Source organism: Spea bombifrons, chromosome 1, assembly GCF_027358695.1.
Source record: "Spea bombifrons isolate aSpeBom1 chromosome 1, aSpeBom1.2.pri, whole genome shotgun sequence".
In the NCBI taxonomy this organism is placed as follows: domain Eukaryota; kingdom Metazoa; phylum Chordata; class Amphibia; order Anura; family Pelobatidae; genus Spea; species Spea bombifrons.
The window spans coordinates 154,200,812-154,215,119 of NC_071087.1; the positions used below are offsets into that span (position 1 = coordinate 154,200,812).

The 14,308-nt window shown below is 38.2% G+C and overlaps 1 protein-coding gene across 3 annotated transcripts in view; it reads left to right on the top strand.

Annotated features, from left to right (window-relative positions):
- C1QTNF3 (C1q and TNF related 3) overlaps nt 1-14,308 on the top strand; it is a 278,698-nt gene that overhangs the window by 2,918 nt on the left and 261,472 nt on the right. For all 3 annotated transcript variants that reach the window (XM_053448146.1, XM_053448145.1, XM_053448147.1), the window contains exon 3: nt 1,280-1,434. In XM_053448146.1, the coding sequence (XP_053304121.1) occupies nt 1,280-1,434 (155 nt within the window). The remainder of the gene's footprint in view (nt 1-1,279; nt 1,435-14,308) is intronic.

Below are 14,308 nucleotides of genomic sequence, written 5' to 3' on the forward strand. Positions count from 1 at the left end.
CCTTAATATTACTAGTTATGCCCAGTAGACGGCCAGCACCTGCACATTTTGTCCCGGAGGGTAAGTAAGACCACATGGCCCATTTATGCCACCGCATCTGCCCAGCAATGTGTCTGCATTCCAGAGAATTGTCTCTGCTGTACCCCACACTTCTGAATATTGTGAATATTGAACAAAAACTAGCTCTCCATGTTGCTATTTCTTCTTTTGCCTCCTAATAACTAACACCATGTCTTCCGGTTCAATTTCTTGGACTTCTCATTCTTTTGGTCTGTGGTCTGAATTAAATTACCAAAAGATGTTCTTACTCTTTTTATTTCTTTGTGTTGGCCACCCAAAGAGCAACAACATCATAAAATGAATTACATGAAAGATTACAAACTTGACCTCCATAGGCCTTCCAACCACCTCCCAGAGTTAAAGCATGAGGCGACTCGCTTACCAGGTTGGGCATGTATAAATAATTCTGCCCCTTGATATTTTTTTAATCTGTCTTAAAAACTATATTAAAATAACAAACTTTAATGAATGCGAGAAGCATATTTTGTGTAATTTACAGAGATGGTAGAAGTAGAGTGTACACAGTTTAGAATCATGATGTCGGTAATGGAATGTTTAGCGTATCTTCATTTTATAGCCATTTTTTGGCCATCTAACTCGGCTCTCTGATTCTTTGTTTATCCCCTTTCCATTAAACGTAAGCCATGTAATACACCGTGGCGTATTTTAAAAAAAAGAAATTCTGAGACAGCATTCTAAATGTGGAGCAGTCGCCGTGGAAACTAATGGAGTGTTCCAGGTGATACCTCGGCGTTCACACTTTACATCAGAATTGCTTGTCATTAGCATGACCCATTATTGCTCGGTTACTGATCTATACACTTGTAAAGCACACTTTCAAACAGATTCTAAAAAAAGGGTACATTTTAAACATACTGCACAAGATTAGCAGAAATAGGAATCACATCTTTATAACAGAATTAAAGTGCCCACTTATTAACCTGCTCGTTCACCCTGTAAGCACAATATTAACGTAAAGCCTTGAAACTAAATTCTAAGGATTTTTTAAAGCCACGAATACAGGTGAGAATTAACATTTTAGCTTCCCGCATAAATGATCTAGAGCCCATCTCAAGAAGAGCTGTACTTTACCTTGGGTTATGATTAAGGGATGAAATATAAATTACCTGAATATCAAACTTGTAATTTCACTTATGTCTCAATCAATAATAATCCGAACCCACACACTGATTGAACGACATCTTCGGTTGAATTTTAGGAAATCATGGGAATAATGGAAATAATGGGGCCACAGGACAAGACGGACCCAAGGGTGAAAAGGGAGACAGAGGTGACATGGGCCCGAGAGGGGAACGCGGTAATTCTGGGCTAAAAGGTGAAAAGGGTTATCCTGGAATCCCACCGGAACTGCAGGTGAGTAACGTACTTCCCTCGCTGACCTGTCCAATGAATTGTCAACTGTGTAGTGGAAACGACGTCCAGACCAATCTTCGGCAGCAGTAACCCAACTAAGGGTAAAAGTCTATTGCCGGTTTGTAGCCAGGTGTGTATATGCCCTATATAGCCCCATCAGTGAAGAATGCATATTAAAGTACTATAAAGCTTTAATTAGAAGATGATACTAAGTGATGTAAATTGCATATACTGGCTGGAGTATCCCTTCATTGATCTAGTACATGTACATCTGTAACTTCCGACATTTTTATTCTAAACAAATATTACTTTTTATTTAATTAATATTAAAGGTGATATACAATAAAGTTATTTTAACCAGAGCAAGTTGGGTTTGGATTAACCTGAGTGGAGGACTATGATTCCCTCCTCTCCATCCCATACTCAGTGTGGAGTAGGATGGTGGGAATAAAGTTGAGTAGAAATGTGTTTTGTGGGCCTACTCTGTTTGTTATGGTCAAGGAATATTAATTAACAGTTTAAAAAAAAAAATCAAAAAGTTACTTTCTGGATATTTTAATACTTCAGGTGGGGCTTTAGATGACGTCGTGGTTTTAACTCACAGTAATTACTATACATTATAAAAGGCCAACTCCTGTAATCTCATCCTGGAGCTCCAGCTTGGTTGGTCCTTTGTAGATAAACTAGTAAGCTTTCTTGAAAGTTACCTTCCCAGCAGAGAGCTCGTCTTGGAAAATAAATAAAATTGCCAGGGTTACGGGGAATAACATGATTCTTTACTATATGGAGAAAGTCATGTAAAAGGATTTGATCCTGGACAGGGTTGGGAATGACATATTATCATTATTATCATTGCATTCATCTTCCAAAATAGTTGATGAATTCTAGGGACTTCACCTTGCTATCTATGTGGACATACAGACACAATTTTTATAAACAACAAAAATAAATTGCAGAAAGTTGGAAAGTTTTAGGAAAAAAAATTTGTTAATACTACTAACCTTTGGGATTTGTCATTTAAAAGTTAGTTTTTTTAGCAATTTTTTTCCCTTAAGAATCTTGCATTATGAAACATGAAACTTTTATGAAATTTACGGCATGCACAATTCTTATCATTAGAATTTTGGTAACAAAAAAACTGTAATATGCTCTTTATTTCTTTTATTTGGGCTGGGAAGTCTCCGCGGTTGGCGCTCTCTTTGTTGCAAAGGCCAAAGGTTGAGGGTGGTCTCGGTTTACCGTGTCTCCACTCCTACTATCTTGCTTGTCATTTACTACAGACGTTGGAATGGAGTTACCATCCGTCCCACAAATTGTGGATCGCTCTGGAGGCTTTTACTGCCTCTGTCCCTCTTCGTGTCCTGACGTGGTTGGTCCCTGGGGCGGCTCGGCGGGCAGCTGGGGGTAATCCGTTTGTACTGGCTACCCTTGCTGTTTTGCACAATGCGCACTGTAAACATAATCTGACGATTTACCCCTCACCCTTGACCCCTGTTCGCCATAATCCAGATTTCCCCCCGGGCTTGGGTGGCGGGACTTTTCTGTTGCTGCGACCTGAGGATTCATTGCCGTTGAGTGCCTATATGTGCGGACGTGTGCTCCGTTCCTTCTCTGATCTGTTTCGAGGGGTGACCTCCTCTGCCCTGCACTCACTCCAATACTTGCAATTGCGTAACTTCGTTACCTCAATCTTATACGGGAGGTTACTCCCTTTGAGGGGTTGCACAGACGGGATACTCTCCCCGCGCATGGGATTTCTCTTTTATATAGGGTTGTCGCCCAGGGGCTGGGGGGCCCTCTGCCTGCCTTCGCTGGGAAGTGGGAGGGTGTCTTGGGGGTTTCGCTGTCCCGGCCAGAATGGGAAAAAATCTTTCAATTGACTCATGTTTGTTCCATTAATGCTAAGACTCAGGAGCTTTCATACAAATTCCTTACGATGTGGTATCGTACCCCAGCACGCTTACATGCCATATTTCCTGACTACCCCGATGTGTGTTGGCGCTGTGGTAACCCGGGGGGCTTGGTTCTGCATATATGGTGGGAGTGCCCCCTTATTGTCCCCTTCTGGAGGGAGATTCGTGATACTCTCGGTCTTTTTACCGATTCCCCGCCTCCCTTCCAACCTCTGTCTTACTTGTTGCACCATACTCCTATTTCGATTGCCTCTTACAAGAAGTCTGTTCTGAGGCACTTACTCGACGAGGCTAAGGCCTTGATCCCCCTGCACTGGAATAAGGTGTCTCCGCCTTCTGTCCGTGAGTGGATATTGCGGGTGGAGAATGTGTGAGTTCTTGAGGAGTTGGTGGCTGGGCATGCGGGGCAGGAGGCGCGTCATGGGAGGAAGTGGTTCTACTGGTCCCGTGGAGGACCCCTCTGTGAGGGTACGTCTGGCTGACATGTAGAGTAGCCGCTGGGTCCTGGAAGGTGTTTTGGGGTTTGCCATGCCATGTATTTTTTTTTTATTTTTTTTTTATGTTTTCTGTGCGGGTCTATGTATATTTTTTTCTTTCAATATTGTTATTCATTTGCATCGTCTACTGTATTGTTATTACTTCTCATTTGCTTTTGTTTTTGTGTTCTGTATACCACACCTTGCCCTGCTGTGTCAGGACTCCCTCTTGTGTATATGCCCCCGCCCCTGTTTTTGTTCCATCCTCTGTTGAAAAAACTTCACCAAAACTTAATAAACACTTTGATTCCCAAAAAAAAAACTGTAATATCTTACATTACGGGGGCGCCGGCAACGCCTATACTCCCTGACGGATCGTTGCTTTTGATCTAATCAGTCGGCCCTTGGAGTTTTATAACATATAAAAAATAAATACATTAAATACCATTTACGGGAGTTTAGTAACTACTAAACTTTACTGTTCACCCAACTTCCATTAAGTTATACGTCTTTGTCCATTGGACTTCTCCAGACGCATAGACTTAAGGACAAGCAGAAGTTTGCCATACTTACAAGTTTTTGCTCAAGGATCTCAATGGCTCTCAAATGCCTTGTTATATTAGAATGTCATTCTTGTTGGTTATTTTTAACCTTGCATTGTATACCTTTGGAAGCTCTGACATTTTAATTTAAATGCAAGGAGGAGATGCACCTGTGTTTGGATGAACCCATTAGTGGAAAATGCTGCATTATAATGAAAAACACAAATATGCAGCTCAATCAAGCTGTTCTAGCCATTCTCTACGGCAAATTAAAAGGCTCTTTTGGCTGCGCCTTTACCCCCACATGCCTAATGCACACTTTCCTCCGCTTCTGTCAACCTCCCCATAAGACTAGGGTCCTCTTCTCTTTTTGTTCCTCTTACCAGTTTTTGTTCATTTTAATCGCCCCTCCCCCTATTGTAATAGCGCTATGGAATCTGTCGGCGCTCTATAAATGACTTTAATGAAACGTACGTTTCCTACCAACAATATATTTTGAAAGGGAATCTGTATACCTCCCAATGTTTTAAATGGCCAGAGAGATATTTTTTTGTGTGGTTAGGGGGTTAGGTGTGGTTTTGTATGTCTTTTGTGAACTATTTAGAAAAACTATACTATACACATATATCCATTGTATATGTTCAGTATATTGTATGTAAATATATATATATATATATACATATATATATATATATATATATATATATATATATATACATATACTATATAGTTTGGGTTCATCTTTTCTATTTCTATACACATAATTGTGACTTTTAAGGCTATAGAATACTGTGATATACTTATTTCCACCAAACATTAATTAGCATGCAGGGCTACAAAATATGATTTTATGATACGCTATTTAAACATATAAATAATAATAGGGACAGAGTAATTGGGAAAGTACATTTAGGATTAATGAAGTAAGCATGTATCTTGGTGTTTACATGTTTAAAGAAGCATGATATGCATATTAAATCTATAGCTCATATGTATACAATGGGGACCAGTCTCCTGAAATAATGTGTGTACATTTAACTACTGATCAAAACTGATCAATAAAAAAACAATTAATAAAAAAAAAAATAGATTTATATTGCTTAGGATACTAATTCTGAATGCTATTATGTTTTCTGGGTCATGGAACCAAGTGTAACATTTTAGAATTATAACGGATCATTAATTAAAAAGTTTTCTTTGGTGATGCATTCATTTATGAAAAGCATGTTCTCTTTATTGTTCATTCAATTATATCTCAGTCTTTAGCCAGAGTAATGTTCTATTTATCACATCATTTTTTCGTAAATGTAATTGTTATTCCAAAAGAACATTTTTCCCATTTTCTGCATATTTTAGTTTATTCATCCTAACATGAATGCTAGGTATTTAAAAGATTTTGAAGTGATATTTGAGTGATATTTTTACTATGACCTTTTATCCACCTAATAGCTCCATCGCACCCATATTATAAACGCTATTAAATAGCTATTTTATTGCTGCCCTATCTCCCAGGCTAAATGTGGAAGCACTTACCAGGAGAGTTCCCTGGTATGACTATGTATAAGGAATAAGGCTGCTTTATTTGCCACAGTGTCTTCTTCTGGTAGAGTCTACTTTAAGTCTAGGCTGACCAGACTAGAGGGCACTTTGAAAATGGTAGCCGGCCCTGCTGAGTGCCAAACCTAAGGGCAAAGGACATGGGCCAGAATATGTGCCTTCTTCAGAACAGATATTTATTACATGTTCCCTGGAGCAGCTGAACACTGAGGTTTGGTGTCTATTCCAGCAATGGTACTATGCAGCCACTAAGGATCAGATCAGAGATTTTTACCCCATTGTACCACTATGGAAATGCCCACTACAAGCAAGAGGGGCCAGTTGGTCTCCTTACTTAGTTTTTTGGAGGGGTAGGTGCTTCCTGGCATGGGGCAAAACACAACATTAATTCATCACTGGCCTATGATGCACTCTCTCAAACATCAAAGTCAATGCTTCACTCACCAGGAAGGGGAAAGTGGACACTAAAAGGGTTTTTCTTCTTGCTTACGCTAAAAATCTTATCATATTCAAGTATAATTCTGAATGTTTCAGTATACTCTTTCTTGGTGACACGCCGGTGATTTTGATTTCCAGAGCGATGTATGAGACAGTTTTCTTTACTTTCGAGACATGTTTGCAGAACGCGGGTCTTATTTTGCATTTCACCGACGAACGGCTGCAGATGTCGTCCTGTCTATACCGGGAAATCAATGCCATCTGGGTAAACGTCTCTGTCATCTTCTTCAGAGAACTAGCTTATCCCAGATGTCAATTCCCTTGGGATTTCCGGGAGTTCACAATTTCAACCAACGTAGAGCTGATTATTTTGAAGTAAACACGAACTTAAACATGTAGAACAGATGGTTCAAATGTCATCACATCAGGTTGGCCCAGCTGTAGCGTCTTGATGTCACAACAACTCAATGTATTTTTCTCCTTCAGCATAACCCCCAGCGCTGTATCAAGTAATGTAGGTCGGCATTGACAAAAACCTGGTTTTACCTAATTTTGTTTCAATAAACTTCTTGACCTGAGGGCCTGAGGGCCGCCATTGTCATGTGATATTTTGGGTGACTTTCCCTGCTCGAACACCACACTGAGCTGATGCTTTATGGCAATGCTAATGAAGTCCGTCCCTTCATAAACATTTATGAGTTTGGCTGGGTGATTAAGACGTTCTATTGTTTCCCCACATGCAGGATGATAAGGAGTCAGGTTGTTTGTCTAGTAAATAGAGCTAACATTACATTATATTATGGGGCAAAAAAACTGTTTTTAAAAAAGAAAACAGCACCGGAAAGGTCACTGGAGGACAGGGGTGACCCAGCAGCGTCTCTCTGGATCCCTAAAGTCTTTTTATTGGCACATGGATACATTTAAATAGTGCTTTAACGCACAGCTTAATAAACTGTCCTGTGGAAGAATTGGGCAGAAAGGAATGAGGCAATTAATTAGTAAAAGGTAAATCTTCTTGAAATGTTAAGACTGATGATTGTTTTGTCTCGAAGATGTGTCTGTCAATATATTGAAATTTATGTGGAACAAAAACAACTTTTGTCTTGTTCTTCTTCCCTCTCTATCTTATGCATGACATTTCAGGTGGCATTTACAAATATCAGCCTTCGAACTGGCACAGAACTTCATTTCTGTTTCACAGGCTCCTCATCGAGATCTGATGTTTATATCATGGGCATATTGCTCGCTCACAGATTTTCGACGTTCTAATTAAAGGGGAACTTTCACCTGTACGAAGCTTAGCATAAGCTGAACCGTTTAATCGCTCGCTGCAAGTATGGTGGTGTTCTAGAGTGCGGGGCCAGACTGAGGCGGACGAGGTGGCCCTGGCACTTTAAGGCCGTCGGCCGCCAAATAAAGTGGGTGCTGCCGACGGCTGCATATGACAGGCTGCATGTTACTGTCTTATGCTCTTGCAGTGTATAGCGAGGCATATCCAGTCAGTGGCCACATACTGCAGCACCCGATCTGCTGCTGGAGGGGCAGATTGGGTGAAGATGGAACAATGATGGCCACTCCGGGGCTACTTGAGTGGCGGGGCAGCATTATTTAATCAATTTCCTGTTATGCAGATATCTTGCTTCTCCATAACGATAAGAGAAGCACAAAATAACATAGTAACATATGCTTGTTTACTCGGGGCCTTCTTTTCAGTTGTCCATCATTTCAAAATATTAAGAGTCCCTTTCCTGTAAGGGAGACTTAACACATTTTTTTTCATTCCTTTTTGCAAATTAGGTTAAATTGGTTTTAAGGAGGACAATATGATGCGAAAAGACCTAAAAATGTTACCACTTTTTCAGTTTTTGCAGCCATAGTCAGCTACTGTGTGTCAAATTGCTCCTGGAATGCAGACATGTATCGGGGCCCTATACCTTTCCTAACCCAATGTACAGCTCTTGTCTGTGTTTCTTATACCATCCAACGGTCGGTCAATGGCTGTGTTTGCTTTGTCCATGTACCTCCCTGTCTCTATTGCAGGCAGTCTTCTATTTCGTCTAACTAGTAAATAAAAGAGGGAGAGATATTCATCTTGTAATGGCCTCAGAAGCTTCTAGTTCTTATAGACCTCTTGGAAAACTATACATAAAAAGGTAAAATGTAAAAGTCACAAATGTAGTGACATCTAAAATATATAACATGGCTGTGGCTACTTTTCTGAAGGCATGGAGACCCAATGCTTAATGCATAGACATCTGTAGGCTAACCTTGACCCTATGCATCTAGTCCAGCTTTGTTATGGAGAGTATGGTGGAGACTTCAACCAGAATACTTAGCTTCTCTGGTTTCTCTATAGCCACTTCAATGACTTAAGTACTCCATGTTGCACAAGTTGGTCGGGTGTTGTATATATGGGCACTTGTGCTGTGAATCTACTCCTAGACTTGTATTTTAATATACTGCAGGACAGAACTTGGCACATCCTTCAAGAAAAGGGTAATGTGGTTAATCTGTCATCTCCATGTCCTGTATGGATCTAAATGGTTGTTAGCCTATCGGGAGGGGTTGTTTCTTAGAATATGTAATTGCACATATGTGACGTTGTTAGTTTTGTACAATAAGATATGATTAAACCTTGTGTATGCCGCGTAGTAAGTACAGAACTAATTAGCAGCAGATTCAAAGGTCCAACAGTACATCAAGAAATCCGGGGGTCCTTCTGCAATACAGAAACTCCAGTGGTCTACATTATACCCCTGTCCCTTCTGGAAATGGTCCGGATACACTCATATTGCATTGTATCTCTGAACATTTTTCCATAGTAACAGCAAATAAACTGACATGAAAACGATTAGTAAGACTGGCATTGATCTTGTTTGCACAGAGAAATGGTAATAAATTGCTAAGCTTGTCACATTGTCACATATTCCATAGAAGTACATAAATTGCAATTAATAAGCTGTTTGGCCGTTTGCAGACTCACGTAAGTCACTTTCCTAAGCAAATGATAACTTGTTTTATAATTACAAAAATAATGAATTGAAGTCTGTTCTGGTGAGACTTGCATTCAGATTGGATGTGATTCCTCGTTTCAAAATAAGATTAATCTGACCACGATAACTCATTGCTTGCCAGTTTTCTCTCACATTCTATCTAACAGAATCCAAAATGCATATTTTTAACACGTTTTTTTATTTTTCTAGTTGATGTCTCTCTTTTGAATTAGCTGGAGAATCGTACTGATTTGTTTTTATTCACAAAGACTACATACACCCTTTGACAGCCATGAGTTAGAACACTGGAAATGTTAAAAAAAAATAACCTCGGTTTTTATCTGTATTACAATTAAGAAAGTTAAAAGCATCGGGCTAGTCTCTAATCTGCAATTTGGTAGAAATTGACACAAGAAATGTCTCATCACATTGGGCACACAATAAAATGTATTCTGACCAACTCAGCAGCTAAACTCCTGGGACCTCAGGGAGGTTGCTGCGAAAAAAGACCTTAAGGGTCTGGTGTACTAAGTGACTACACAAGCGTAGTTTAAAGGAAAGTGGGTTCTTGGCCCTCCTTCCTACAAGGTAGAGGCAGCTGGGCACCATACAGCATTTTCTTGAGTCAGTGTATGGGGCTGTGCTGGTGGTTTCAGGGTAGATGAGAAGGAAATCTTAATGTGACTGCTGGACATGTCTGGTATCCAGGGCCGGCCGAAGACTTAACGCCGCCTGGGGCGAAGTTTAAAATGCCCCCCCCGGCGTCGGCGGGGGGGGCATCGTTTTAAACTTCGCCCCCCATCGTTTTAAACTTCGCCCCCCCCGACGCCATACGACCCCCCCCCGGTACTTACCTTTAAACAGTCTCCCTGCTCTGCCACGGTGCCGGCTTGTAATGCTGAGCGCCGGAAATTGACGTCACTTCCGGCGCTCTGCATTACAAGCCGGCACCGGGACCGAACAGGGAGACTCGCCGCAGAGGAGAGAGAGAGGGGGCGCCGAGCGGGTAAGCGAAAACCACTCGGTGCCCCTCTCTCTCTCTCTCCTCCGCTACAAAAAAAAACAAAAAAAAAAAACGCTTGGGGCGGCAAAGTGCCGCCCCTTCTAAAGTGCCGCCTGGGGCAATTGCCCCAGTCTGCCCCATTATAGGGCCGGCCCTGCTGGTATCTTAATACGACTTCTGTATGGACCTGTAGGATAAGCCAATGTACCCCCAGATGTAACATTGACCTTGGCCTTGTAGCCCTAATAATGATCCTGCGTGGATGTCTATATATTATTGCCCAAATAGTCTACGTGTCATATATATGCTCTGTATGTGCTGAGAGATACAGTATTAATATATATATGCTCTGTATGTGCTGAGAGATACAGTATTAATATATATATGCTCTGTATGTGCTGAGAGATACAGTATTAATATATATGCTCTGTATGTGCTGAGAGATACAGTATTAATATATATATGCTCTGTATGTGCTGAGAGATACAGTATTAATATATATATGCTCTGTATGTGCTGAGAGGTACAGTATTAATATATATATATGCTCTGTATGTGCTGAGAGATACAGTATTAATATATATATGCTCTGTATGTGCTGAGAGGTACAGTATTAATATATATATGCTCTGTATGTGCTGAGAGATACAGTATTAATATATATATGCTCTGTATGTGCTGAGAGATACAGTATTAATATATATATGCTCTGTATGTGCTGAGAGGTACAGTATTAATATATATATGCTCTGTATGTGCTGAGAGATACAGTATTAATATATATATATGCTCTGTATGTGCTGAGAGATACAGTATTAATATATATATGCTCTGTATGTGCTGAGAGATACAGTATTAATATATATATGCTCTGTATGTGCTGAGAGATACAGTATTAATATATATATGCTCTGTATGTGCTGAGAGATACAGTATTAATATATATATGCTCTGTATGTGCTGAGAGATACAGTATTAATATATATATGCTCTGTATGTGCTGAGAGGTACAGTATTAATATATATATATGCTCTGTATGTGCTGAGAGATACAGTATTAATATATATATGCTCTGTATGTGCTGAGAGATACAGTATTAATATATATATGCTCTGTATGTGCTGAGAGATACAGTATTAATATATATATGCTCTGTATGTGCTGAGAGATACAGTATTAATATATATATGCTCTGTATGTGCTGAGAGGTACAGTATTAATATATATATATGCTCTGTATGTGCTGAGAGATACAGTATTAATATATATATATGCTCTGTATGTGCTGAGAGATACAGTATTAATATATATATGCTCTGTATGTGCTGAGAGGTACAGTATTAATATATATATATGCTCTGTATGTGCTGAGAGATACAGTATTAATATATATATGCTCTGTATGTGCTGAGAGGTCCAGTATTAATATATATATATGCTCTGTATGTGCTGAGAGATACAGTATTAATATATATATGCTCTGTATGTGCTGAGAGATACAGTATTAATATATATATGCTCTGTATGTGCTGAGAGGTACAGTATTAATATATATATATGCTCTGTATGTGCTGAGAGATACAGTATTAATATATATATATGCTCTGTATGTGCTGAGAGATACAGTATTAATATATATATGCTCTGTATGTGCTGAGAGGTACAGTATTAATATATATATGCTCTGTATGTGCTGAGAGATACAGTATTAATATATATATATGCTCTGTATGTGCTGAGAGATACAGTATTAGTATATATATGCTCTGTATGTGCTGAGAGGTACAGTATTAATATATATATATGCTCTGTATGTGCTGAGAGATACAGTATTAATATATATATGCTCTGTATGTGCTGAGAGATACAGTATTAATATATATATGCTCTGTATGTGCTGAGAGATACAGTATTAATATATATATATGCTCTGTATGTGCTGAGAGATACAGTATTAATATATATATGCTCTGTACGTGCTGAGAGATACAGTATTAATATATATATGCTCTGTATGTGCTGAGAGATACAGTATTAATATATATATATGCTCTGTACGTGCTGAGAGATACAGTATTAATATATATATATATGCTCTGTATGTGCTGAGAGATAGAGTATTAATATATATATGCTCTGTATGTGCTGAGAGATACAGTATTAATATATATATGCTCTGTATGTGCTGAGAGATACAGTATTAATATATATATATGCTCTGTATGTGCTGAGAGATACAGTATTAATATATATATGCTCTGTATGTGCTGAGAGGTACAGTATTAATATATATATAAATGCTCTGTATGTGCTGAGAGATACAGTATTAATATATATATGCTCTGTATGTGCTGAGAGATACAGTATTAATATATATATATGCTCTGTATGTGCTGAGAGATACAGTATTAATATATATATATGCTCTGTATGTGCTGAGAGATACAGTATTAATATATATATGCTCTGTACGTGCTGAGAGATACAGTATTAATATATATATGCTCTGTATGTGCTGAGAGATACAGTATTAATATATATATATGCTCTGTACGTGCTGAGAGATACAGTATTAATATATATATGCTCTGTATGTGCTGAGAGATAGAGTATTAATATATATATGCTCTGTATGTGCTGAGAGATACAGTATTAATATATATATGCTCTGTATGTGCTGAGAGATACAGTATTAATATATATATGCTCTGTATGTGCTGAGAGATACAGTATTAATATATATATGCTCTGTATGTGCTGAGAGGTCCAGTATTAATATATATATATGCTCTGTATGTGCTGAGAGATACAGTATTAATATATATATGCTCTGTATGTGCTGAGAGATACAGTATTAATATATATATGCTCTGTATGTGCTGAGAGATACAGTATTAATATATATATGCTCTGTATGTGCTGAGAGATACAGTATTAATATATATATGCTCTGTATGTGCTGAGAGATACAGTATTAATATATATATGCTCTGTATGTGCTGAGAGGTACAGTATTAATATATATATGCTCTGTATGTGCTGAGAGATACAGTATTAATATATATATGCTCTGTATGTGCTGAGAGATAGAGTATTAATATATATATGCTCTGTATGTGCTGAGAGATACAGTATTAATATATATATATGTTCTGTATGTGCTGAGAGATACAGTATTAATATATATATGCTCTGTATGTGCTGAGAGATTCAGTATTAATATATATATGCTCTGTATGTGCTGAGAGATACAGTATTAATATATATATGCTCTGTATGTGCTGAGAGATACAGTATTAATATATATATATGCTCTGTATGTGCTGAGAGATACAGTATTAATATATATATGCTCTGTACGTGCTGAGAGATACAGTAGTAATATATATATGTTATGTATGTGCTGAGAGATACAGTATTAATATATATATGCTCTGTATGTGCTGAGAGATACAGTATTAATATATATATATGCTCTGTATGTGCTGAGAGATACAGTATTAATATATATATGCTCTGTATGTGCTGAGAGGTACAGTATTAATATATATATATGTTCTGTATGTGCTGAGAGGTCCAGTATTAATATATATATGCTCTGTACGTGCTGAGAGATACAGTAGTAATATATATATGTTATGTATGTGCTGAGAGATAGAGTATTAATATATATATGCTCTGTATGTGCTGAGAGATACAGTATTAATATATATATGCTCTGTATGTGCTGAGAGATACAGTATTAATATATATATATGTTCTGTATGTGCTGAGAGATAGAGTATTAATATATATATGCTCTGTATGTCCTGAGAGATACAGTATTAATATATATATGCTCTGTATGTCCTGAGAGATACAGTATTAATATATATATGCTCTGTATGTGCTGAGAGATACAGTATTAATATATATATGCTCTGCACGTGCTGAGAGGTACAGTATTAATAT